The following is a 23,186-nucleotide window of genomic DNA, read 5'->3' as shown; positions in this document are numbered from 1 at the left end:
GAGATGCGTTGAGTAAAGGACGGAACACACCATAAGGAATGTCGGCCGTGTGCAGGAGTTTATCTGCTGGGTGTTGACAATAGCGATTCAACTTGTGGAATCTATAGGAAATATCATTGTTTTTACAGCCTGACATTCTGAGGCAAGATGACATTTGTTATTGTGTCCCATCAATAAGACCACTGAACAAAATACACCACACACATTCGAGAGAAAGTTGTGAGAATTTAATATGCTTTTCCTTATATTATTTTCACAAAGACTGTTAAATAAATAAATGAAGTTCAACATTAGATGAACAAAAAGGGTGGAAATGGAATCCTAGGGGAAGATGGACTTCACGTCAGGATTGAGTCGTATGTATAAGTTAAGTCCAATGCACACTAAACACTTCCTAGGTACAGATGGCTCCAGTGTGATATTGATGAATTACAAACAAGTGTTCATATGATCACCACCCCAATGTCAAAGCAAAAGCTACACATACAAAAATGATTTGATCATGTTTCAGAAACATGTTGAAGTCTAAATGAAGGTTTGCTGAACAAATTTCTCTAGGTACACACACAATCATGCTTTTTAACGCAGTCACTCAGTTATACCACACAGTCAAAGGAAACCAACTTGGCATATATGCCAAAAGACAAAGATTTACATAAAATGTACCTAATGTAAAGGAAGTACAATGAAATTGAAATAATTAAGCACCAATTAGCTATTTAATCAAAAAAGACCAACTGTTTCTCAACATGTATTGGATGTAGAGTATGAAGCCTGCTTTCTTAGCGTGAAGCAAATCTGCACAAAAGTGACTATGTACAATGTTTCAACAATACATCTGTGTGGCTGTTAAGCAGGGATAGTATTACAAATACAGTACTGTGCATTTGATTTTCAAAGTTATATCTAGCAATTCATTAAGACCATATTTTTAAAGTAGGTAATCTACTCTGAACCAGATGCCATATAAGAAAACTGACAATATGGGCTTCCACAGGCAATCATGTCTCTTGGCAGAGCGTGGAACATGCATGGTGTTCTCACGGTAAGAGTTCTATTCCAAACACTAGAAGCAGAGAGAACTGGACACACAGGATGTAAATGGTGCTGAACCAATATAACTTTTATGAACATTACAGGCTCCATCCATGATTTACATCAACACAAGTCAATCCACATGAAGTAGTGGTGAAGTATAGGAAGGTAAAGAAGTCAAACGCTGTGAAAACACAAGTCATAGTAAACCACTTTGTCATGTATCACTACCAACTGTTTATCAGGGCAAACCACATTATGAACGGATTGCTTTTATACATTCAAGTGAACATACAAAAAGGTTTAAGAAAAACATTTGAACAGGATTAGTTCCACTTCGACACACACACTGAGTGACAAAGTGGTTCCATCCATATGGTGCTGGGTTGAAAAATGCCGTAGCTCAATCATTAGTCATTTTCTTGGATTCTCGTTCTTTTGTTGGAGATGAAAAATGCTTACTCAGCTCAGAATCCATTTCCACGACATCAGCACATTCTAGCCATAGCAACATGACCACACCCATTCCCCCATAGCCAATCACAGAGGTGAAACCAAGCACAGAACCATCACACAAAGACGAATGTAGATTGTCAGTCTAGGCTCGTGGTGAGAGAAGAGAAGTCAAGAGTTAAGTGGTCAACTGGGGGATGAACATTCAAGTGATGCAGCACAGAGTGGCTGTTTGGTTGAAGGCCATTCATGCTAAGAGGGTTTAAGAAACCTTAGGGCGGCAGGTTGCATAGCGGTTAATATCGTTGGGCCAGTAACCGAACGGTCGCTGGTTCGAGCCAACCAGGTGAAATATCTGTAGATGTGTCCTTGAGCAAGGCACTTAACCCTAATTGTTCCTGTAAGTCTCTCTGGATAAGAGCGTCTGATAAATTACTAAAATGTCAAATGAAACCGTTGTGAGAAGTGTCTGGGACAGAGAGTGGGTTTGAACACGAGAACCTGCATAGTTTATTATTCTATAAAACCACCCTTCACTTGATGGATACAAAGTAAAGTACAAAATGAAAATGTATTTTATCAAAATATGTGTTAAAATACAATGCACACAATTCCAACAGTAAATGTTTTATCTACAATTTATTTAGAACTGAAAGAAATTCTCTTAAGACGCAAACAAAAATAATGTCTGAAAAACAAAAAGGAAAACGTTCTCTCTTCACTGGGTGAAGTCATGAATGGGTTGGTGGCATCTTTGGAGTGGTACTTCTGTCCAAAGCCCCATCTCACCCATCACATGGCCCCACAGATTATGAACCATCAACAGATCCACAAGCTACCTGGACGGGCTGAGTAAAGCCACAAGCACTGGTCAACTAGAATCATCCTAAAAGAGACAGACCAACATCCATACAGATCAGTGAAGATGCTGTTAATTCAAAGACCACTGGACAAGACTGATGCCACCTCTGCATCCAATCATGATGAGCAGCCTTCTGTAGCATTGTGTTGTGTGACAAAACTCCACATTTAAGTGGCCTTTTATTGTCCCCAGCACAAGGTGCACCTGTGAAATGATTATGCTGTTTAAATCAGCTTCTTGATATGCCACACCTGTCAGGTGGATGGATTATCTTGGCAAAGGAGAAATGCTCACTAACAGGGATGTAAACAAATTTGTGCATAAAATTGGAGAAATAAGCTTTTTGTGCATATGGAAAATTGCTGGGATCTTTTATTTCAGCTCATGAAACCAACACTATACACACACACAAACTATTGACTGGTACTGTGTGTATGAGTAGGTGTGTCCAAGGGTTTTTATTTTTAATATTTTCTACACTGTTGAATAATAGTGAAGAAAGACATCAAAACTATGAAAAACACACATGGAATCATGTAGTATCCAAAAAAAAGAGTTATCAAAATACTTTATATGTGAGATTCTTCAAAGTAGCCACCCTTTGCCTTGATGACAGCTTTGCACATTCTTGCCATTTTCTCAACCAGCTTCATGAGGGAGTCACCTGGAATGCATTTCAATTAACAAATGCTGACATTGACCTTAGAACGGTAGAAATCTGTCCTTTGGTCTGAGTCCAAATTTGACATTTTTGGTTCCAACCGCGTGCCTTTGTGAGACGCAGAGTAGGTGAACGGATGATCTCCGCATGTGTGGTTCCCACTGTGAAGCATGGAGGAGGTGGTGTGATGGTGCTTTGCTGGTGACACGGCCAGTTATTTATTTAGAATTCAAGGCACACTTAACCAGCATGGATACCATAGCATTCTGCAGCGATACGCCACCCCATCTGGTTTGCGCTTAGTGGGACTATCATTTGTTTTTCAACCGAACAATGAACGAACACCTCCAGGCGGTGTAAGGGCTATTTGACCAAGAAAGAGAGTGATGGAGTACTGCATCAGATGACCTGACCTTCACAATCACCCAACTTAAAACCAATTTTGATGGTTTGGGATGAGTTGGACTGCAGAGTGAAGGAAAAGCAGCCAACAAGTGCTCAGCATATGTGGGAACTCCTTCAATACTGTTGGAAAAGCATTCCAGGTGAAGCTGATTGAGAGAATGCCAATAGTGTGCAAAGCTGTCATCAAGGCAAAAGGTGGCTACTTTGAAGAATCTAAAATATATTTTGATTTGTTTAACACTTTTTTGGTTACTACATGATTCCATATGTGTTATTTCATAGTTTTGATGTCTTCACTATTATTCTACAATGTAGAAAATAGTAGAAATAAAGAAAAACCCTTGAATGAGTAGGTGTGTCCAAACTTCTGACTGGTACTGTATATATCTATTTTGTTGCATCGTACAAATAGATTTTTCCATATATTTATATAATATATAAAAGGTTTCATTTGATTTCACCTAAAGCAAACCACCAACAAAGGAGTATTTCAAGGTCCAATAAATGTATATTTCTTTACTGTGGGGTCTGGGACAGACAGACAGGTGCAGTCTCTCTTTTTCTCCTACAAAGAGAAAAGGAGCGAGGAGTGAAGATGCCCAGCATCGTAGAATCATCCCTCTCGTCTTCAGTAATGGCCCCCTGGCCAAGTTACAGACAGCATAGCAGCAAGTTGGTGTCCTGCCGCAGTCACATAGCACTTCCAGGTCGCTAGGTGACCCTTGATCTGACTATGCTCTTTGGCGGGGTCATCAACCATGATAGGTGTCCATACCCCAGCAACCCCCCACAAGCCCAGCCCAAACTCTCCTAGGGTTAACACTCTAGCAGGTCCCTGTCCAGGTCCATGAAGGGCTCATCTATGTAGCTGGCTATGGCACACAGAGATGTCCTGTCTGAGCCCAGCAGCACTGACACAGTCTCATTCCAGTAGCTGAAGGGGATGCAGGAGCTCTGAGGGAGAGAATAAAACAGAGGGTTAGACTGGTGAAAGACAATTTCCCCAAGGAGGAGAAGGGAATATAGATTCATGGAAGAAAAAAATTTCAATCCTGACGTGAAACTTCTCTGCCCGCAAACATCTAGAACACCTATTAAGAAGACCCCCAGTCTCCGGGCAAAGACAGATCAGATCAACTCACATCCCCACATTTATCACCTTTCAATGCTGTCAGCTAGCTACATGCTCCTCTAACCCTTACACTCGTGGAAATTGTCCTATATGGCTAGAGCCAACTTTAAATGTTTCAAACAAAATAACTATAAAAAGCATATGCATGACCATGGTAGCAATTGAAAGAGAACACTTTGGAAAAATTATCAGACCAAAAGGTGAGGACAACAGTTCACTTGACTCCAAACATTACACTGTTGATTTTATGTGCCTTTTACATTTACTGTACTTTTCTCAGCATTTGTCAATAACGAGATCTGAAAATACTATAGATACATTCAGTAACATACGAACATTTATTGACATTTTGGAGTAGGTGCAAGATAAGAAAAAACAATGACAAGGGTACAGTTCCTAAGCAATTTCAATGCACTTTTATGACTCAAAGAGCATTCAACTTTTTGGTGCTTTTTTTGAGCTCTCCTAGCTTTGCAATTGAGGAACTGAAGCAAGCACACTTGTAGATGTTTGTTTGGAACACAGCTCCTGTGTCCCCACCATCACACAATTGTTGTTGTTTGTTCAATCTAAAACCGTTCCATTATAAATTGCGATCTGGGTCAGCTGGTAATCATTTGAAAGCTTATTCTATTGCCAACATGGATAGTGAAGTTATAAAATACGATCTTACAGTGTTAGGCTTTCACAAGGCACTTCAGACAAACCGATTGTAATTTTGGTGCGCATAGAATGGAGTCATGAGTGTATTCAAGTGTGTGTTCCGTGGCTAATTTTCTTCACAATACGACAAACATATGCTCATTCTGCTCAGTACAACCCAGGGCATGAAGCCATGTCATCCTTACAACTGTGGATCAAACATAGCGACCATAAACATTGATACTGTAAATTACATGTTTTGAAACATGGAAATATGAAGTGCACATTTGGACTCATGGGTGTGGCTTGCTTGTATGACATTGACATCAAAGCGGTGTTTATTATAATCCTCAACGTCTCATCTTTCAGAACACATCAACTCCATTCGATTTACAGCATTTCCCTTATTCAGACAACAACAAATGTACAAAAGTAGCCTAATTAGCGGAAGGAATAGGGGCATCTTCTTGTCGTGCACGGTGCTCAAATGTATAATGGCTGTCAGTCAAAACCCATACAGCACTGTGAAGCACAGAGCCTGAGCACTGACGTCATGTATACTATGTTACTGTACAGCCACTGCATTCCAATTTAGGCACGTAGCAATGAAAACATCTGCCATTTTCGGGATGACGGTGTGTGACAGGAAAGGGCAACTTTGGAGCATTAAAAGATGTCAAGTTGAACATTGTTTGCACAACACCAGAAATGGTTTCTCATTAGAAAACGTATTTGTTTTTAATAAACAAAAAGGTGGTGGACTGCCTAATGAAAACATAGTATACATTTATGGGGCTAGTTAATGACAGACCGGCCAGTCTACAGGCTGCAAATAGATAGTATAGCAGAGAAAGCAGGCTTGATCAGCTGGGCTAATAACATTTGTAGGAAAAATATTTTGAATGTAAAATATACTATTGGTGAGTTTGGGACGGATCAGGCCAAGAAGAGGACACTCACGTTCTCCAGACAGGTGCTGTCCTTGTCCCTGTTGAGGTAGTGGCGCTGCCAGAAGCGCAGCAGGTTGTGGAAGTTGTTGAGCAGGCAGCCGGGGTACTTCTCTGCATGCTCCTTCTCTCTCAGGGCCTTGAGATAGAAGGGCAGCTTGCCCCTCCTCCTGGCCAGCATCAGGACCACTAGGCTGGTGTTCAGACAGCTCACATTCTCCTGGGCCAGGGGATGGGCAGGGCAGAGGAGGACAGGTGAGCACCACATGTGGGAGAACAACAGCCTCAAACCCTCAGAAACTGAGGCTACATTAATCTTAAAAGAGCAGTACAAGGTGGTCTTGCTCTTGAAAACTCTACCTTCTCCCTACAGTTTTCTGCCATTAGCTTTGCTCACGACTACCTCATGTGAACTACAATCCCAACACTGCGTTTAACTTTTAGAAACGTCAATAATAATCATCGCTTACAATATGGCTTTTGAAACATATGGTCCTCATCTTTCAGAGAGAAAGAATACTTCAAATACAGATCCATACAGCTACGGAGCCTCCATCCTACTAAACTACACTCACTGTAGCAGTTACAGATCCATACAGCTATGGAGCCTCCATCCTACTAAACTACACTCACTGTAGCAGTTACAGAACCATACAGCCACGAGTGTCTCCATCTGACCAAACTACACTTCTGCTACACTTCCTGAGTTGCGCCGAAACACCAGTGTTTAAGTGTATGCTAGATACAGTTGAAGTCGGAAGTTTACATACACCTTAGCCAAATACATTTAAACCGTTTTTCACAATTCCTGACATTTAATACTAATAAAAACTCCCTGTCTTAGGTCAGTTAGGATCACCACTTTATTTTAAGAATGTGAAATGTCAGAATAATAGTAGCGAGAATGATTTATTTCAGCTTTTATCTCTTTCATCACATTCCCAGTGGGTCAGAAGTTTACATACACTCAATTAGTATTTGGTAGCATTGCCTTTAAATTGTTTAACTTGGGTCAAAGGTTTTAGGTAGCCTTCCACATGCTTCCCACAATAAGTTGGCTGAATTTTGGCCCATTCCTCCTGACAGAGCTGGTGTAACTGAGTTGGGTTTGTAGGCCTCCTTGCTTGCACATGCTTTTTCAGTTCTGCCCACAAATTTTCTATAGGATTGAGGTCAGGGCTTTGTGATGGCCACTCCAATACCTTGACGTTGTTGCCCGTAAGCCATTTTGCCACAACTTTAGAAGTATCCTTGGGGTCATTGTCCATTTGGAAGACCCATTTGCGACCAAGCTTTAACTTCCTGACTGATGTCTTGAGAGTTGCTTCAATATCTCCACATAATTTTCCTCCCTCATGATGCCATCTATTTTGTGAAGTGCACCAGTCCCTCCTGCAGCAAAGCACCCCCACAACATGATGCTGCCACCCCCGTGCTTCACGGTTGGGATGGTGTTCTGCGGCTTGCAAGCCCCCCTTTTTTCTCCCAACATAATGATTGTCATTATGGCCAAACAGTTCTATTTTTGTTTCATCAGACCAGAGGACATTTCTCCAAAAAGTACGATCTTTGTCCCCATGTGCAGTTGCAAACCGTAGTCTAGCTTTTTTATGGCGGTTTTGAAGCAGTGGCTTCTTCCTTGCTGAACGGCCTTTCAGGTTATGTTGATATAGGACTCGTTTTACTGCGGATATAGATACTTTGTACCTGTTTCCTTCAGCATCTTCACAAGGTCCTTTGCGGTTGTTCTGGGATTGATTTGCACTTTTCGCACCAAAGTACATTCATCTATAGGAGACAGAACGCGTCTCCTTTCTAAGCGGTATGACGGCTGCGTGGTCCCAAGGTGTTAATACTTGCGTACTATTGTTTGTACAGATGAACGTGGTACCTTCAGGCGTTTGGAAATTGCTCCCAGGGATGAACCAGACTTGTGGAGGTCTAAATTCTGAGGTCTTGTCTGATTTCTTTTGATTGTCCCATGATGTCAAGCAAAGAGGCACTGAGTTTGAAGGTAGGCCTTGAAATACATCCACAGGTACACCTCCAATTGACTGAAATTATGTCAATTAGCCTATCAGAAGTTTCTGAAGCCATGACATCATTTTCTGGAATTTTCCAAGCTGTTTAAAGGCACATTCAACTTAGTGTATGTAAACTTCTGACCCACTGGATTTGTGATACAGTGAATTATAAGTGAAATAATCTGTTAACAATTGTTGGAAAAATTACTTGTGTCATGCACAAAGTAGATGTCCTAACCGACTTGCCAAAACTATAGTTTGTTAACAAGAAATTTGTGGAGTTCTTGAAAAACGAGTTTTAATGACTCCAACCTAAGTGAATGTAAACTTCCGACTTCAACTGTAGCTAATGAGCATAGGTGGTCGCGTCTTGTCTTCCGTCTGTTTTCCGTAAACAAGCAATGTAACATGGAGGTATGGCCGTGTGGGAACACTAACCCTAAAAGTGTGCATCAATTTAACCGTTTGTTCAAAATAATAATCATCTCACTGATATGAAAGATAAGGTCCTTAAACTTCCAAAACTGTACCGTGACATGTGTTAATGTTCAGATTCAGCAACAGGGGTTTTAACGCAACTCCCCCGTACAGAAGACGCCTTTGTCCAATGACTTATGTAATGGAACAGAGTCATGATCAAGGGCTCAAGGTTGTCTAATCCTAGCAAACATACTGGGAAACGTTCTTCTTCTTTCTCGTGGGCTGATATGTGTGTGTGTGTGTGTGTGTGTGTGTGTGTGTGTGTGTGGTGTTTCGGTGTTAGAGAGAAAGAGGCAGCAAAGACCTGTGTGAGAGTCTGCACGTTGATGATGTTGACCAGCCTGAAGAGGAAAGATAGTCTGTTCTCCACCCGGGCCAAGTAGGACAGCAGACAGCATTCAGACAGCACCTCCACCACTGCAGGACCACAGTCAGCAACAATTACATCATAAACAACACCTTTATAATGCAATCAAGGCTTGATTTTATTCCAACATTGGCAGCTTGAGATCATACATCTGACCCGCTCTCATTGGTCTATTCACTCGCTATGGGAATGAGTGGGTGTTTACCTTTGCTGTCCTCTGTCTGGGTCTCGAAGCGGTCCAGGGAGAGAATGATGCAGCGCACCAGCATGTTGGAGTCTACCAGGGAACTGTTGATCTGGGTCATGAAGGTCTGGAACTGCAGCCGAGCCGAACAGAGGGATGGGACACCCAGTATTATAGAACACACACAACTCTGGGTACAATGAGATTACTTTTAAAAGGTTGACTTTAAGAATTTATGTTGCATTATTTCATGCAATATCATTCTGGGACAATGAGGACTGACAGGGTCCTCTCACATTGTGGGGGGGGGGGGGGGGGGGTTGCTATTTACTAAGTGTCTCACCTTCACCTTGTTATCTGTGCTGACGTACATGTTGAACCTCTTGAAGGCGTCGATGTTGAACTTCATGAGTTCCCCCAGGAGGTCAAAGTAGCTCTGCAGGACATCTTTGGACTTACAGCCACTGTCTATGATGCAGAACAGCATGTTTTCTAGCAGCCCCCTCTTCAGCAGAAACATCTGGTCTGCATAGGAGGTGACTCCACGGAGGAAACTCTCCACTGCCCTGGCCTGCCAGAACCTGAAGGAGGAGTCTGGAGGCTCCTTCTTCATGACAGTGAGGAGACGAGTGAGGAGACCTTTCTTCCCATCACACACTAGACTCCTGCAGGAGCACAAGGAGACAGGGAGAGGGCATTTGGGTGACACACAATATAGTATTTAATTTGAGTTTTCAGAGAACATAATGCCTCTTTTGCACTGTAGTGTGAAGTATTGAGGGTGGAGTTAATGATGGGAACAGATGATGGAACCAGATGATGCATACCTGTCTGTATTGACTAAGGCCTCCACCTCCGGTATGTTGGCCTTCAGAGAGATGGCACTCAGCTCGTTCAGCTCCTGACTGTTTAGAAGCAGATACTTGTTCCTGAAATAAATTAAATGTGTGTTAAATTCAAGTGAAGCTAGCAGGGAACTTTCAGTCAAGAGTGTTTGAAAGTTACTCACTCATGGTGGTCGCTGAAGCTCTGGATAAGCCTCAGAAACTGGATCTTGAAGGATATTTCCTAAGGGAAGGACAGAATCAGAGTGATTAACATTAATGTTTATAACATTGCAATGGTAATATGAACCCAGAGCAAGAATCCCCAAAAAATTTACAGTGATAGTGGCGTTTGAGAGGAGTGCACTGCTTACCGGACTGCAATCACAGTTCTCATTCTGGCCATGCACCACATGATTGGATGAGGTGTACTTCCTCCAGATTAGCTTGTCAAACAAGTTGTTGAGACCTGGGATCAGACGGAACTCTGCTAGCATCTTGTGTACCTGAGGAAGAGACATAGTGGTCAAATAAATGCAAACAGACAGGAGTGGCTACTCCTACGGGAGCCCTGCATTGGGTGAGTTATCTGTTTTGGCCCCCAGTCCCTCACCTGGTTCCTATGACTACCCATTAGCAGCACACAGAGCACGTACAGCACCTCCACCTTGTACATGATCTCGTGGACAATCTTCATGGACTGGGGCAAACGGTGCCTGAGAGTACTGGTGGCCAACGAACTCTCGTTTGATGACTCTGTGGAGGAGGCATAATAGGATGAAAAAGATGTAATGAGATGTTCATAGATCGACAGAGGTACATGGGTAGGTGACAGAAAGGTCTTCACGAAATGGATCTGGGGCTTTCCCCACTCACACCCGATATGCATAAATATATTTTTTAATATAGAGACCCATTCCAAACGGAACAGAGGACAACTAGACCTGTTCCATATAGACCTGGTCGGATCCAGACCCGTTCCGAACAGAGTGTGGTAAGCAGCAGAAAGGTCATTTTTAAAGCTACTTTATTACCTGGAGATGATAAAGCGTGAGGAGTGAGAGAGAGATGCCAATCTGCCAGGCAGGGAGAGGCCATACCATGGGGAGCACGGGGAGCAGGGAGGGAGAGACAGCAACCAAGCTGATTCACGCTATAGTAGATAGTTGCCATAGCTAGGTTACTTATCATCCAATATGATTATGTAGTACCGGTCTTGACTGCATCAAACCGGGAGAAGCTAGTTAAGCTAGCTAAAGGCTAATTGAGGATGCTAACTGAGGAAAGCATGCGCTTTCTGATCTGACAGTTACAAATCACAACAACTCCATTTAGAATATTAAGTAGCAGCCTACCTGTTGGCTCTTGGTCGTTGTAGCCTATCCTGACTAGATATCTCCTATCTTTTGCCCCACACAGAGGCTCTATGACTGTAGCCTATTGCCACTTTGATTACTTATGATTGGCCAACAACAAGCTACACACGCACCACACTCCACTCTCTGTATAGTACTATAAATAAGCATTTCATAAGGAGAATGGTTAGACCTTTTCAGTGATAACTGATGTTTAAGGCAGTGGTACAGAGCAGGAGAGAGGCTGCTGACCTGTGCTGGTGTGCTCAGCCTCCTCCGTGGCCATCTGCATGAGGGCGTCCAGCACCAAGGCATTGTCCAGCCACGTGTACCAGTCCTCCAGCTCCTGCAGGAAGTTAGACGCCCCCGTGGCCTCAGACACCTTTCTAGTGGCCAGCTTACACAGGCGCTCGATGAAGCCCGGGATGTTTAGGAGGGTCACTGGGAACAAGGAGGCAGCAGAGTGGGCTCATTCATTGATCATGTACTCTAATTCAGCTTTAGGTTAAGGGCTGAGAAAACTTTTGGACAGATTAAGGGCATCAAATCAAATAAGTACTACAAATCAACAGATGAATTAAACAAATCCTTTAACAAGACCCAAAGATAAGGTAATTGAGCAAAAGAATAAGAAACGGGTAATTTCTCCACTGTGTTTCTGTATCCCTGTCCTACCTTGGTTGACCTCTGCACGCGAGAGGCTAGAGTCTTGTTTCTGCTGGGCGTTCTTGGCCAGCAGGGTGTGTTTGTCATCATTCCCCACGTCGGGTTCTGAGACTGTGACAGAGAGGATGCGGCAGAAGTTAGCCAGCTGCTGCTGGTCAAAGCTCTGGACCAGACCAGACAGGTTAGCAACCCCTTCCAACTGGATCATCGCCTGTGGCAGAAAGAGGACCAACATATGGGTCACCATTGGCATAAGATGACCATGGATATAAAATCTCCACCCAGCGCAAACCCACAAACCCTCTCGAGGTGAGCAATATTGTAAAAGATTTTGTTGTAAAGTTCCTCTGACCTTCTTGACTCCGAGAATATCCTCGATTAAAGTGGCAGTCTGTAGAAAAGTCTTCTTGTTCGTCATCAAGGTAAAGAGAAACAGGACAAAGTCGTCTCTGGCTGCAAGGCTCTTTGTTACCCCTTCCGTCTGAGAAAATTAAGGGAGAGATTTGATGATTAATGAATGTTTATATTAAAAGGCAGACATTATTCCTTTATTTAATGAAGTGATGTTCTGCGGCAAGTGTACTTACACATATGCAGCAGTTGTAAAGAACACTAAGGCAGTCATTGACCAAGTCATCATTCACTGCAGGGACAAAACACAATGAATGTACTTTATTCTCCCGGGATAGTCACCAGTTGAGGTATCCTGGGGTAAGGAATGTTTTGGGGATTTTCAAGTCCCTCAGTTGAGCACCTGATCCCCCTTTTATCATTTAAGCTGAAGAGCATTTGGGTATACCTTTTTGTTTTACACACTCATGAATATCAATGTTCCCCTATGTGAAAAGTGCAGCCTTTGAGGTTATATCAGACCTAAACATATCACACCTGACTTTTTCTACTTACTTTTAGGTTTCTTCTTTTGCATAGTGAGTGTAGGCCTCATCAAGATCTCTACAAGCAGCTTTTATTGGAGGAAAAAGAAGCAGCAATGAACAAACTTCATATCCCACCTGATAATATCTCAGAAGGCACTGATACACAAAGACACTGCAGTATGAGGTAACATGGCTGATTCAAGACATAGAAACAGGTAACTGATATGTTTCCACCACAACACAGAACATAGGAGTAACAAGCGCATAATAAACAGTATGTTAACTTACATCGACTCCACCAAAGAGGTCAAAGGTGTATGTGATGGGAAAGGTTGATTCCTGAGCACTCTTCCTGTCTTCTGTGACAAAAGACATCGCCTCCATGGAAAGTAGGGATGATAGTTCCTGTTATAAAGAACTGATAATTAGGCCTAGTCTTAATCTTAGAGTAAATGGCCCAAACTCAGCAAGGTTAAAGCCTAGGAGCTTTACTGATGTAGTGGTGTGTATACTATGTGGGTACCTTTAGTACACTGTGTGTGTGGGAGAGGTCACTGTTGGGATGGCTGCTTTCATGGAGCTTCTGCAGCAGCTCGGGGATACTGTGCCATTTGGCCTGCTTATCCCTATCCTGGAGAAGAGCCTCTGGGAGCTGGAACAATGAATTAATGGTCAATATAGGAAATATACATGGACAACACTGAGAGTTGATCATTTTACCCACCCTCGGCACACCCACACAACCTCAAATCAGATTAAATAAAAGTCTAGGTCTTTGATGTTGGTGCCAAATAAACACATCCTCTCCTAATTCCAGTTGCAGATGCTGTCTCTTGGCACTAGTTAAGTCTGAAGTTATTTCAAATCATGCCCAACTGAAATCCATCACAAATGGAACACAATACATAACGTTCAGTTCTCATAGCTCAATTATTATGAATGAGGCTCAAACTTCCATTTCAGACTTTTTATTGGAATCAGTGAAGCAACACAAAGGCCTTTGGGGCAAGTTGGCAGTGAGTTGAATAGGTCACATTTCACCACAATGGAATTCGATGGGCTGGGTGTCTGAAAGGGTCATTCTAGAGCTAAGTGCTTTTCATGTCAAATATACAATTCAAGGAGATTTAAAAATCACCACCACAGAATTCGGCAAATCAGATCATGACTCTGTACTCCTGCTTCCTGTATAAAAACTGAAGCTCAAACAGGAAGTAACCGTGACTCGCACCGTTGAGAAATGGTCATCAGAATCAGATATTATGCTACAGGACTGCTTTGCTAGCGCTGATTGGAATATGTGCAGAGACTCAGCCAATCAAGTCAACGAGCTAACCACCTCCGTCACTGGCTTCATTAGGCAATGCATCGGCGACGTTGCCCCCACAGTGAAGGTTGCTGCTTCCCCAATCAAAAACCCTGGATTAACACAGAGGTTGGCGCTAAGAGAAAGGACAGGGCTACCGCACAGTTATATCACAGACAACTCAGAGGCTAGGGCTGAGGACAGGAACAAGATGTCATGCTACGACATCAGCAGATTCATCAAACGAGCAAAAGGACAATATAGGAATAAGGTGGAATCATATTACACCTGCTCCAATGCCCACAGCATGTGGCAGGGATTACAAATGAAGACCCAGCCGTGATCTGGCCAAAAATGCCTCTACCAGATGAACTCAATGCATTTCATGTACACGTTGACAATAAGACCGTGCCGTGTGTGAGGGCCCCCACTGAGGACTGGGAGATCTCGCTCTCCGAGGCCAACCTGAGTCATCACTCAAGTCAACACTCACAAGGCAGCAGGGCCGGATGGTAGTCTAGGGTGTGTCCTCAGAGCATGCGCAGAACAGCTGGCAGGCATTTTCAACCTCTCCCTGTCCAATCTGTAATCTTAAACTGACCCAAGAACTCTAAGGCTTCATGCAACAATGACTACCGCCCTGTAGCACTCACATCTGTAATCATGAAGTGCTTTGAAAGGCTGGTTAGGGCAGATATCAAGTCCATCACACCCTAGACCCACTAAAATTTGCATACTGCCCCAACACATCCATAGACGACACAATCTCAATTGCACTCCACACTGCCCTCGCCCACCTAGATAAGAGGAATACATACACTATATATACACAAAAGTATGTGGACACCCCTTCAAATGTCAAATTAGTAGATTTGGCTATTTCAGCCACACCAATTACTAAAATCAGGCACACAGCCATGCAATCTCCATAAACTTTGGCAGTAGAATGGCCTTACTGAAAAGCTCAGTGACTTTCAACGTGTCACCATCATAGGATGCCACCTTTCCAACAAATCAATTCGTCAAATTTCTGCCCTGTTAGAGCTGCCCCGGTAAACTGTAAGGGCTGTTATACGTGTCCAGTCACAGTCCACAAATGGGCGGCACCCATTTATGGAAACTAAAGTGGGGCGTGGCTGGCCAGTTTTGTTTGGCGGCTGGTATCGTTACGTAATCACCCGTGTTGTTCATCCAGTATAAACCCAAATTATTGTTAGCCCTAGTTAGATAGATGGCAGAAACAGCTTGTCAGAATACAATGTAATGGTTTACTCACAATCTGCTGATGAAACCCATAACCAAGCTTGCTAACTAACTGTTTCGTTAACCAAACTAAAGGCGTTAGCTAGTAGTGCACACTTTTAGTTGAGCAAACCCATGTTAACGTTAGCCAGCTAATATAACATTGAGTAATAGTTAGCTAGAGATGCCAATTGCATGTATAAATGAGAGAAACAAACAAACAAAAGACGTTAGCAAAATAGCTAATCGTTAGCTAAAACGGGCATCCTGGATCAACAAAAGAGTTAGCTAGCTAGTGCAGGCTACATGGAGGTTCTCAACTGGCACTTTGTAACTAGTTCACGGTGTATATTCCAACTTTGTCATGTAAATGAACACATTATTTTGGAACACAGCCAGTTAATGTTAACCACCTAACCAGCTAGACAGGCAAACAGCTACTTCATCCTGGCATCCTGTGTGTGCCTGTACTGTAGCTAGCTAGTTACTGTACTACTAGCTCTCTGCAGGGTTACAAATGCAGGTCCCAGGCTTGAGTATTGCTCCCCCTTTTCAGATAATTTCATTGTCAAGACATCATACTAGTTGTGTCTTACCTGTGTCCCTCGGCTGAAACCCCGGCCAACGATCTGACTATGTCTGATCTTTGCAATAATATTTCCATTACGAACACTTCGTTTTCCGCCAGTCCAAGGGGACTCAGACCCCAGAAGCGTCGCCATTATTTGTTATCCCTGAACTGTTCCAAGCAGGAAGATTTAGCTACCTAGATCTCATCAGATTCCACAGTCACAAGGTCAACATTGGCTCCAATTTGTTTTGTGTTAATTCAAGGTTAGGGCTAGGCATAAGGTTAGCGGTTAGGTTTTAAGAAGATCAATTGTAGAAATGGGGCGGTGTTTGTGACTTTGTGGCTAAATAAGCTTGTGACGACCGCTCGGTCTTGATACACATATTCAAAAGTAGCGGCATCTAGTGGTAGGATTTGAAAATAGTTTTGACATGAGACGCTTTCTCCGTGTGGCCCAGATAACTATAGCATCTGGTGTCTTGTTTTGATGCTCTTTTTTTTTGGTATGAAAAGATTGGCAATGACAAGAAACAAAACTGTCATATACAACTTCATTCATTTATTCCTAATTCTCACAACTAGAGCGTGCTGAACCATGCTGCCACCAGCCAAATGCTGCTAAAAAGCCAGTTAGTTTCAAGTTAGTTCAGACATGGCATTTCATTCATATACAAACGGATTGCAGAGTAACAGATTGCATATGAAACGAACAATCAGTTCAACATTTAGACCAATTAAAACGTTATTGTCGTTCAGTGATCTTCCTTCTTTGGTAAAAAAAAAAAGAAATAGACCAATGCATGGGCGTTTCTGTGTGGACAAGCAGATTGGAACCTTCCTTGAGCTGAAAGGAAGTGCTCCTCACATCATAATACCAAAGGCAGTACAGATAATACCTTTCGGTTCTAGCCTCTGAAATGTGCTCTTGAGCACAAGCACAGCTACAGCATTAGAAGACTTGAGAAGTGCCACGTAACACGGCTTCCCTGTGGCTACCTGAACCCTAACACATTCTACCATCAAAACATTGATTGTACTTGTAGTTTTCATTTATTTCATTGTGGTTGTAAATGGTAGGCTTACTTCTATCAACTTCCACTATGCTTTTATGTAGATCATCCTTTCTGACCTAGTACCATTAGACCTGCGCAACAGCAGACCAGACAGCATGTCTGTCTATTTTACTCTCATAGTCCTCCCTTTCCTCATGTATCCCAGTGTTTGCCACAGTTCTGGCAGCTGGCCTCTGTCATATAGAGGTATGAGCTGATGGCCTCCCTCAGACCTTCGCTCACTAGAGAGTCCTCTGATTCCACTCTGGCCTTATTGAAGATCATTGAACTAGAAAGACAGAGGCAAATGGAATGTGATTTACTTCTAACTACCACCAGAATGCATCATCTTACAATGTGTATACAGTGCAATTGATTGCATAGATATAGCATAACATTTCATATTGACAGTGAACAGTGAAATAAATAGTGTGTAGGTCACTTTGGACACAAAATATGATAGCTGGAATATTTAGGAATGTGCCCCACCTGTCTACTTCATTCCAGTTGAGTGTGGGCCTCCTGATAGCTTTGGGATACGGTCTGGTGGTCAGGGTAGTATTGTTTGAGCCTTGGATGATGCAAGGCTCCCTCAGTAAACAGCACAACCCATCTGCTGACTCTGTGGATAGACATGTTTCCAAATGTTTAAAACATTCTCTAGCCAAACAAAATCATCTTCATGTATTATTTTATATACTGTATGTTACATGTGATGAGGCCGCAGAGAGCCAGAGATAATTAAGACACCTGTGATAATCTGAAGTACCCCAAAAGGACACTAGATGTCATCTGATAAAAACAATGTACTTGAAAGTTAGCAAAATGCTAGTAGTGTACTGTTAATCTTTGAAAGTTTCCAGTAATATAACCTCCCCTTGCAACCCTAGTGAACAGACAGCAATAGATTGCTACAGTAGTACCATACAGTCCGCCCTATTAGCATACTAGAGTATGAACTGTGCTACATATTTAATAATAATGCATTTGAGCCTGTTGATGGGCTTGCACCCACCAGAGTGGTGTTCCACCAATTGGCCCAGGGAGTAGAAGGTGAGGCTTGGGGAGATGTAGAACCAGCCGTTTTGGAGGCGACAGATGCGGTAGTGTTTCACTGTGGCCAGATATGAGTCCATCTTCACAAGGACTGAGAGGGAGTAGGTTTCTGTGAGTAAAAATAACACCGGACTCTTGTCACGCTACAGTCAAGAAAAAGTGCACACAATAGTTGTTGTGCTTATATCAACTTTTTTTTGATAACTCATGGGAACATTTTTAAAAACTTGACATAACATTCACTAAAATGAATTTAATGAAATGAGCGTAAAGCCATGAACAACATCACCTAACCTGTGTTTGTCTGACTCTCTCGGATCAGGAAAGCCCCTGTGTGATTGTGTGGCAGCAGCAGCAGCTCCTCTGCCTTCAACCTGCTGATGCCATTATACTGCCACCTGATTAGAGCGGGATGAGAAAGTTAAAATATTGACTATCAGAAGAAGAAGAATATACAATGAAACTCCCACCACTAGGAAACTACAGTAATTGCATAATTTCCTACGGTTGTAGGCCTACACACTAAGAAATGAGGGTTCTTGGGAAGGGTGATGGTGCTATGTGGAACCATAATGAACCCTTTGAGCCATTCAATGGTTCTTTGTGGTTCACAAGTCATTTTTTTCTCTTTTAGCGATAAATTTAATGAAGGGGCGGCAGCTCATTAGAATAAGTGGTTTGCTCACAGCTCTCTTTCACTAGTGGTTCTGGGGGGGGGGGAGGGGGGGGGGGCAGTGCCCCTGTGACAACAATTTTGGACCCCCTTGTGGCCCCCCTAAATGTGGAGTATGAAATAATTTTGACATAACAAATTTTTGCTATCGTTCTTTTTTTACATCCGTTATTAGTCTGGCAACGCGGAAACATGGTCTTTTGCCTGCTAATGCCTGCAATGCAGTGAAGAAAACGATATGACAACAATAATGTCTAATGTAACTGGCCCCTCTAACAGTACAACTGGCCCCAGCTTGGCCCCCCAGTTGAAATGGTTTAGAACCGCCACTGCTCTCTTTGTACAACCGTGGGTTTGTCATTCCAGTTGATCTAATCTGTTGTGTTATGCCATTACATGTTATACATGACTATGGCCAGTGACGGTGTCTTCTGAAAGACTTACATATGGCCTTGTGTGAATTGAGAACGGTAGACTACAATTCATCAAATGGCCACCGTACTATTTACATTGAGGCCCCCTCCCCATTTGTTTTGTACACTGCTGCTACTTGCTGTTTATTATCTATTCATAGTCACTTCACCCCTACCCCCATGTACAAATGACCTCGACTAACCTGTACCTACGCACATTGACTCGGTACTGGTACCCCCTGTACATAACCTTGTTATTGTTATTATATTGTGTTACTTTTTATTATTTTTTACTTTAGTTTATTTGGTAAACATTTTCTTAGCTCTTTCTTGAACTGCACTGTTGGTTAAGGGCTTGTAAGTAAGCATTTCACAGTAAGGTCTACACTTGTATTCGGCCCATGTGACAAAAAACGTTTGATTTGATTTGATCAGTGGTTCTCAATTCTCATCTCATGGACCCCCAGCTGTTCCACACCTAGCACACTTGATTCAACTTACAATTATCATAATAATAACACCTATGGTAATTTGGCTATACAGAATAAAAAACCCTGTATGGTCCTTCAAAATGATCTACAAAGAACCTTTGAGATTGAGAAAGGTTCTTTATAGAACCATTCTCCATAAAGGTTCTAAAAATAACCATTAGAAAGGGTTCTATATAGCCCCAAAAGGGGTTGTAACCATAGTGGAAACCTTATTTTGGTGCTATATAGAACCATAGAAAATTGTCATTTATAGCACCAAATAGGTCCCACTTAGAACATTATGATCATGGTTCTTTATATAAACACAAAAAATGTTATATATGTAGCGGCAAAAAGGGATCCGCTGTGGTTACAAGCCAAATAACCCTTATTTGGCACAATATAGAACCATTTGTTTTTAGTGTATACATATCATTTTCACACTTCTCCGCACTGTTAGGAAACTCAACTGAAACTACAGCTGCAATCATACCCCAATGAGGGGGGATGATGATGTCATTCAGAGCGAGAGAACAAAATAACTCTGCCTACAGACACTAGAGAGTCACAGTTCACCTACGCTCTTAGAAAAAAAGCTTACTTGGCTGTCCCCACCCTTTGAAGAACCTTTTTGGTTCTAGGACCAGGAATAACTATTTTGGTTCCCGGTAGAACCCTTTTCGATTCCATGTAGAACCCTTTCCACAGTGTCTTCTACATGAAACCCCAAACAGTTCTACATGGAACCAAAAAGTGTTCTGCTGCACTGTAAAAAAAAATAATCTAGTTGTTTCAACTAAATATTATTACCTGAATTTAACATTTTTAGTTGTCCCAAACTTAGCTCCAACATGAGAAAACGTAGGAAAAAATTCAGTCAACTTAAAATGATGTGTTTGCTCAATTTGTCTCATGTTCAATCAACTCAAAATTATTGTTTTGGCATTTTACAAAGGAAAAGGCTGTGAAACTAGTCACACACACACAGTACATGATTACATTGTGTATGTTCATTTATACTGTAATTGGCATTCAACATGACCTCATCTGGGATTTGAACTCACAACTTCTTGGTTCACAGCATTCCAATCTTCCTGCTATGCACCTGGATTGCTCCACTTTGCACTTCAAAGTAAATCTGAGCTCTGTTAAAAATACATTCAAGAAAAACTATTTATCATAGCGATTAAGGAGTAACATAAAAATAGAGAAATATGACCTACCAACATTAGATAACTACTCAAATAAAATAAGTTAATGATGAGAGAATAGTCAGATGAACTGATAATTGACACAGACATGGTGGCGTAGCAGGAAGATCGAAATGCCATGATCCACATAATTGAATAGTAATTACTGTATAAATGAACATGCACAATGTAATCATGTATGTCAAGGTGTGTCAAATACAGAAGTTGAAAACATTGTGTGTTTGACTAATTACAGTCTTTTTAAGGTAAGATGCCCAAAATAATAATTTCTAGTTGAATGAACATAGGACACAAATTGTGCAAACACGTCATATTAAGTTAACAGCATTTTTGCCTACATTTTCTCATGTTGGAGGCTTGGAGCTAAGTTTGGGCCAACTAAAAATGTTAAGTTCAGGTAACACTTTGACCGAAAAGTTGAGTAAACAAAAAAAAAGGCAGTGGAACCAGTTACTTAATAATAATTAGTTGAAACAACTAGATTAGTGTTTATTTTATAAACATTAATCTTTTATTTATATATATAATAATATATAATATATATAATAATATATAATAATATATATATATTTGTTTTATTGAAATGTTTATAATTTATATATATATATATAATCTTTTTTTTCAATGATAAACATTTCAATAAAACAAATATACTTAATATACTTAAATGGTTATTTTTAAATGGTTATTTTTTTATATTTTTGATATATTTTTTATTAAGCAGTGTATGGGGAAAGCCTAGGAACCCTTTTGGAATAGTTTTTTCTGAGTGTACACAGAAGCTCCCACCTTTAGTGGTTAGAGCATTGGGTCAGTAACCAAAAGGTTGCTGGATCGAATCCCTGAGCTGACAAGGTAATAATCTGTTGTTCTGCCCCTGATCAAGGCAGTAAACCCACTGTTCCCCTGGCGCCGAAGACGTGCATGTCGATTAAGGCAGCCCCCCGCACCTCTCTGATTCAGAGGGGTTGGGTTAAATGTGGAAGACACATTTCAGTTGAAGGCATTCAGTTGTACAACTGACTAGGTATCCCCCTTTAGTGTACACACAATCTCCCACCCTTAAGTGGAGTCCCCACCTCTCTCTCTTTCCTATTGATGAATTCCAATACCCACTCTCTCATGACATCCACTCATCGTAAACAGCTGTGACAGTCAGAAATAAAAAGTGAGACCAAGTAGTAGTTATTTTACCTGTTAATTACTTTGGCAGTGTAGTTGCTGGGGATGTAACTCTCATTGCCTGTCGTTGTGGATCGCACCATCCAAAAATCCCCATCGCTGCAAATCAAGAGATCAGTGTTTTCAACCAAACTACCACATACACTACATGTACAGCTCCATGCAGATATGACACTTACTCTAATAACACCGTGAGGCTCTCCCCTATATGAATGCTGGATTCCAAGGGACCTTGGGAGGGGAAGTCATAGAGGGATACCACCATGGGCCTGCTATTGTCTAAAAAAGAAGAATGTTTTTTAATAGTTGCAATCAGCATTCAGGCTGGCTGGAGGATTCTTTCAGATTGAGTTAACAAATCAAGAATTCAAAAGACCTATGGAAGAAGAAGCTGGTGTTTAGTCTTACCTGACATTGCAGGTTCAGTTGGATTCTTCAGAGTTGGCATATTGGACCATACTTTGATCGGGCAATTCCCCATGACCAGCTGCTTCTCTAGCTGTATGTCTGGATGGCTCTGTAGGCTGAGAGGGAGAGGAGTGTACTGTCATCTATCTTCTTTTGTCATTCGGGTTACACAAACAAGATGACACAGGGACAGAATTAACCACAACAAGAAACCATAATTTCCTCAATAACCTGACAAGTTTCCATTCAGAAATTGTTATGACGAGCCTTGTACATAGTCCTTATGATCTAAACACTGACTCGGACAAAATAAAGGATTCAGGTACACTTTACAATACACAGGCCTTATAAAGGTATAACTACCAGTGGAATAACTTTTCATTAGTGTAAATGCAATAAAACGTGCTTCCATGGTACTGTATGTTAATGAGTTCTAAAGTAAAACTGAAACTTACTCACCTTATTGAATTGGTGTTTAATTGTTGGGTGATGATGATGGGTCGCCACACACAGCTGTCTATATCCTCCTCTGTGTAGCTGATATACACTCAGCAAAGACCAGTGCTGCAACTAAGATCATGAGTGTTATGTGTCCTGTCTTCAGTGTCTGCCTGAACGCTGTACATTCAAATGTATGTGTACGTGTATATGTGCGTGAGAGTGTGGGATCAACACCCTGTCCTATCA

General features: G+C 41.7%; 2 protein-coding genes across 3 annotated transcripts; both read right to left on the bottom strand.

Moving 5' to 3' along the window:
• Nucleotides 1–205: 205 nt before the first annotated feature.
• On the bottom strand, nucleotides 206–16,395 carry LOC106565783 (short transient receptor potential channel 4-associated protein). 2 transcript variants are annotated; one of them, XM_014133292.3, is made up of 17 exons: nucleotides 16,060–16,395; nucleotides 13,439–13,567; nucleotides 13,204–13,320; nucleotides 12,944–13,001; nucleotides 12,625–12,680; nucleotides 12,390–12,518; nucleotides 12,047–12,248; nucleotides 11,624–11,812; nucleotides 10,630–10,772; nucleotides 10,391–10,522; nucleotides 10,202–10,260; nucleotides 10,020–10,121; nucleotides 9,536–9,857; nucleotides 9,214–9,325; nucleotides 8,946–9,058; nucleotides 6,151–6,357; nucleotides 206–4,370 (listed from the first exon to the last, which is right to left on the bottom strand). In XM_014133292.3, the coding sequence occupies exons 1-17, from the start codon at nucleotides 16,183–16,185 to the stop codon at nucleotides 4,233–4,235; spliced, it is 2,334 nt and encodes a 777-aa protein (XP_013988767.1). In that variant the 5' UTR covers nucleotides 16,186–16,395; the 3' UTR covers nucleotides 206–4,232. The 2 variants fall into 2 exon arrangements, with proteins under 2 accessions (XP_013988767.1, XP_013988769.1); XM_014133294.3 differs by having other exon boundaries at nucleotides 9,542–9,857.
• A 394-nt stretch (nucleotides 16,396–16,789) lies between these two features.
• On the bottom strand, nucleotides 16,790–22,572 carry LOC106565927 (src-like-adapter 2). The gene is made up of 7 exons (XM_082958389.1): nucleotides 22,505–22,572; nucleotides 22,271–22,360; nucleotides 22,104–22,190; nucleotides 18,437–18,540; nucleotides 18,102–18,251; nucleotides 17,576–17,708; nucleotides 16,790–17,375 (listed from the first exon to the last, which is right to left on the bottom strand). The coding sequence occupies exons 1-7, from the start codon at nucleotides 22,570–22,572 to the stop codon at nucleotides 17,240–17,242; spliced, it is 768 nt and encodes a 255-aa protein (XP_082814515.1). The 3' UTR covers nucleotides 16,790–17,239.
• Between the last annotated feature and the right edge of the window lie 614 nt (nucleotides 22,573–23,186).

This window comes from Salmo salar, chromosome 12, assembly GCF_965601325.2.
Source record: "Salmo salar chromosome 12, fSalSal1, whole genome shotgun sequence".
NCBI lineage: Eukaryota > Metazoa > Chordata > Actinopteri > Salmoniformes > Salmonidae > Salmo > Salmo salar.
This window is presented reverse-complemented; position numbering and strand designations above follow the sequence as displayed.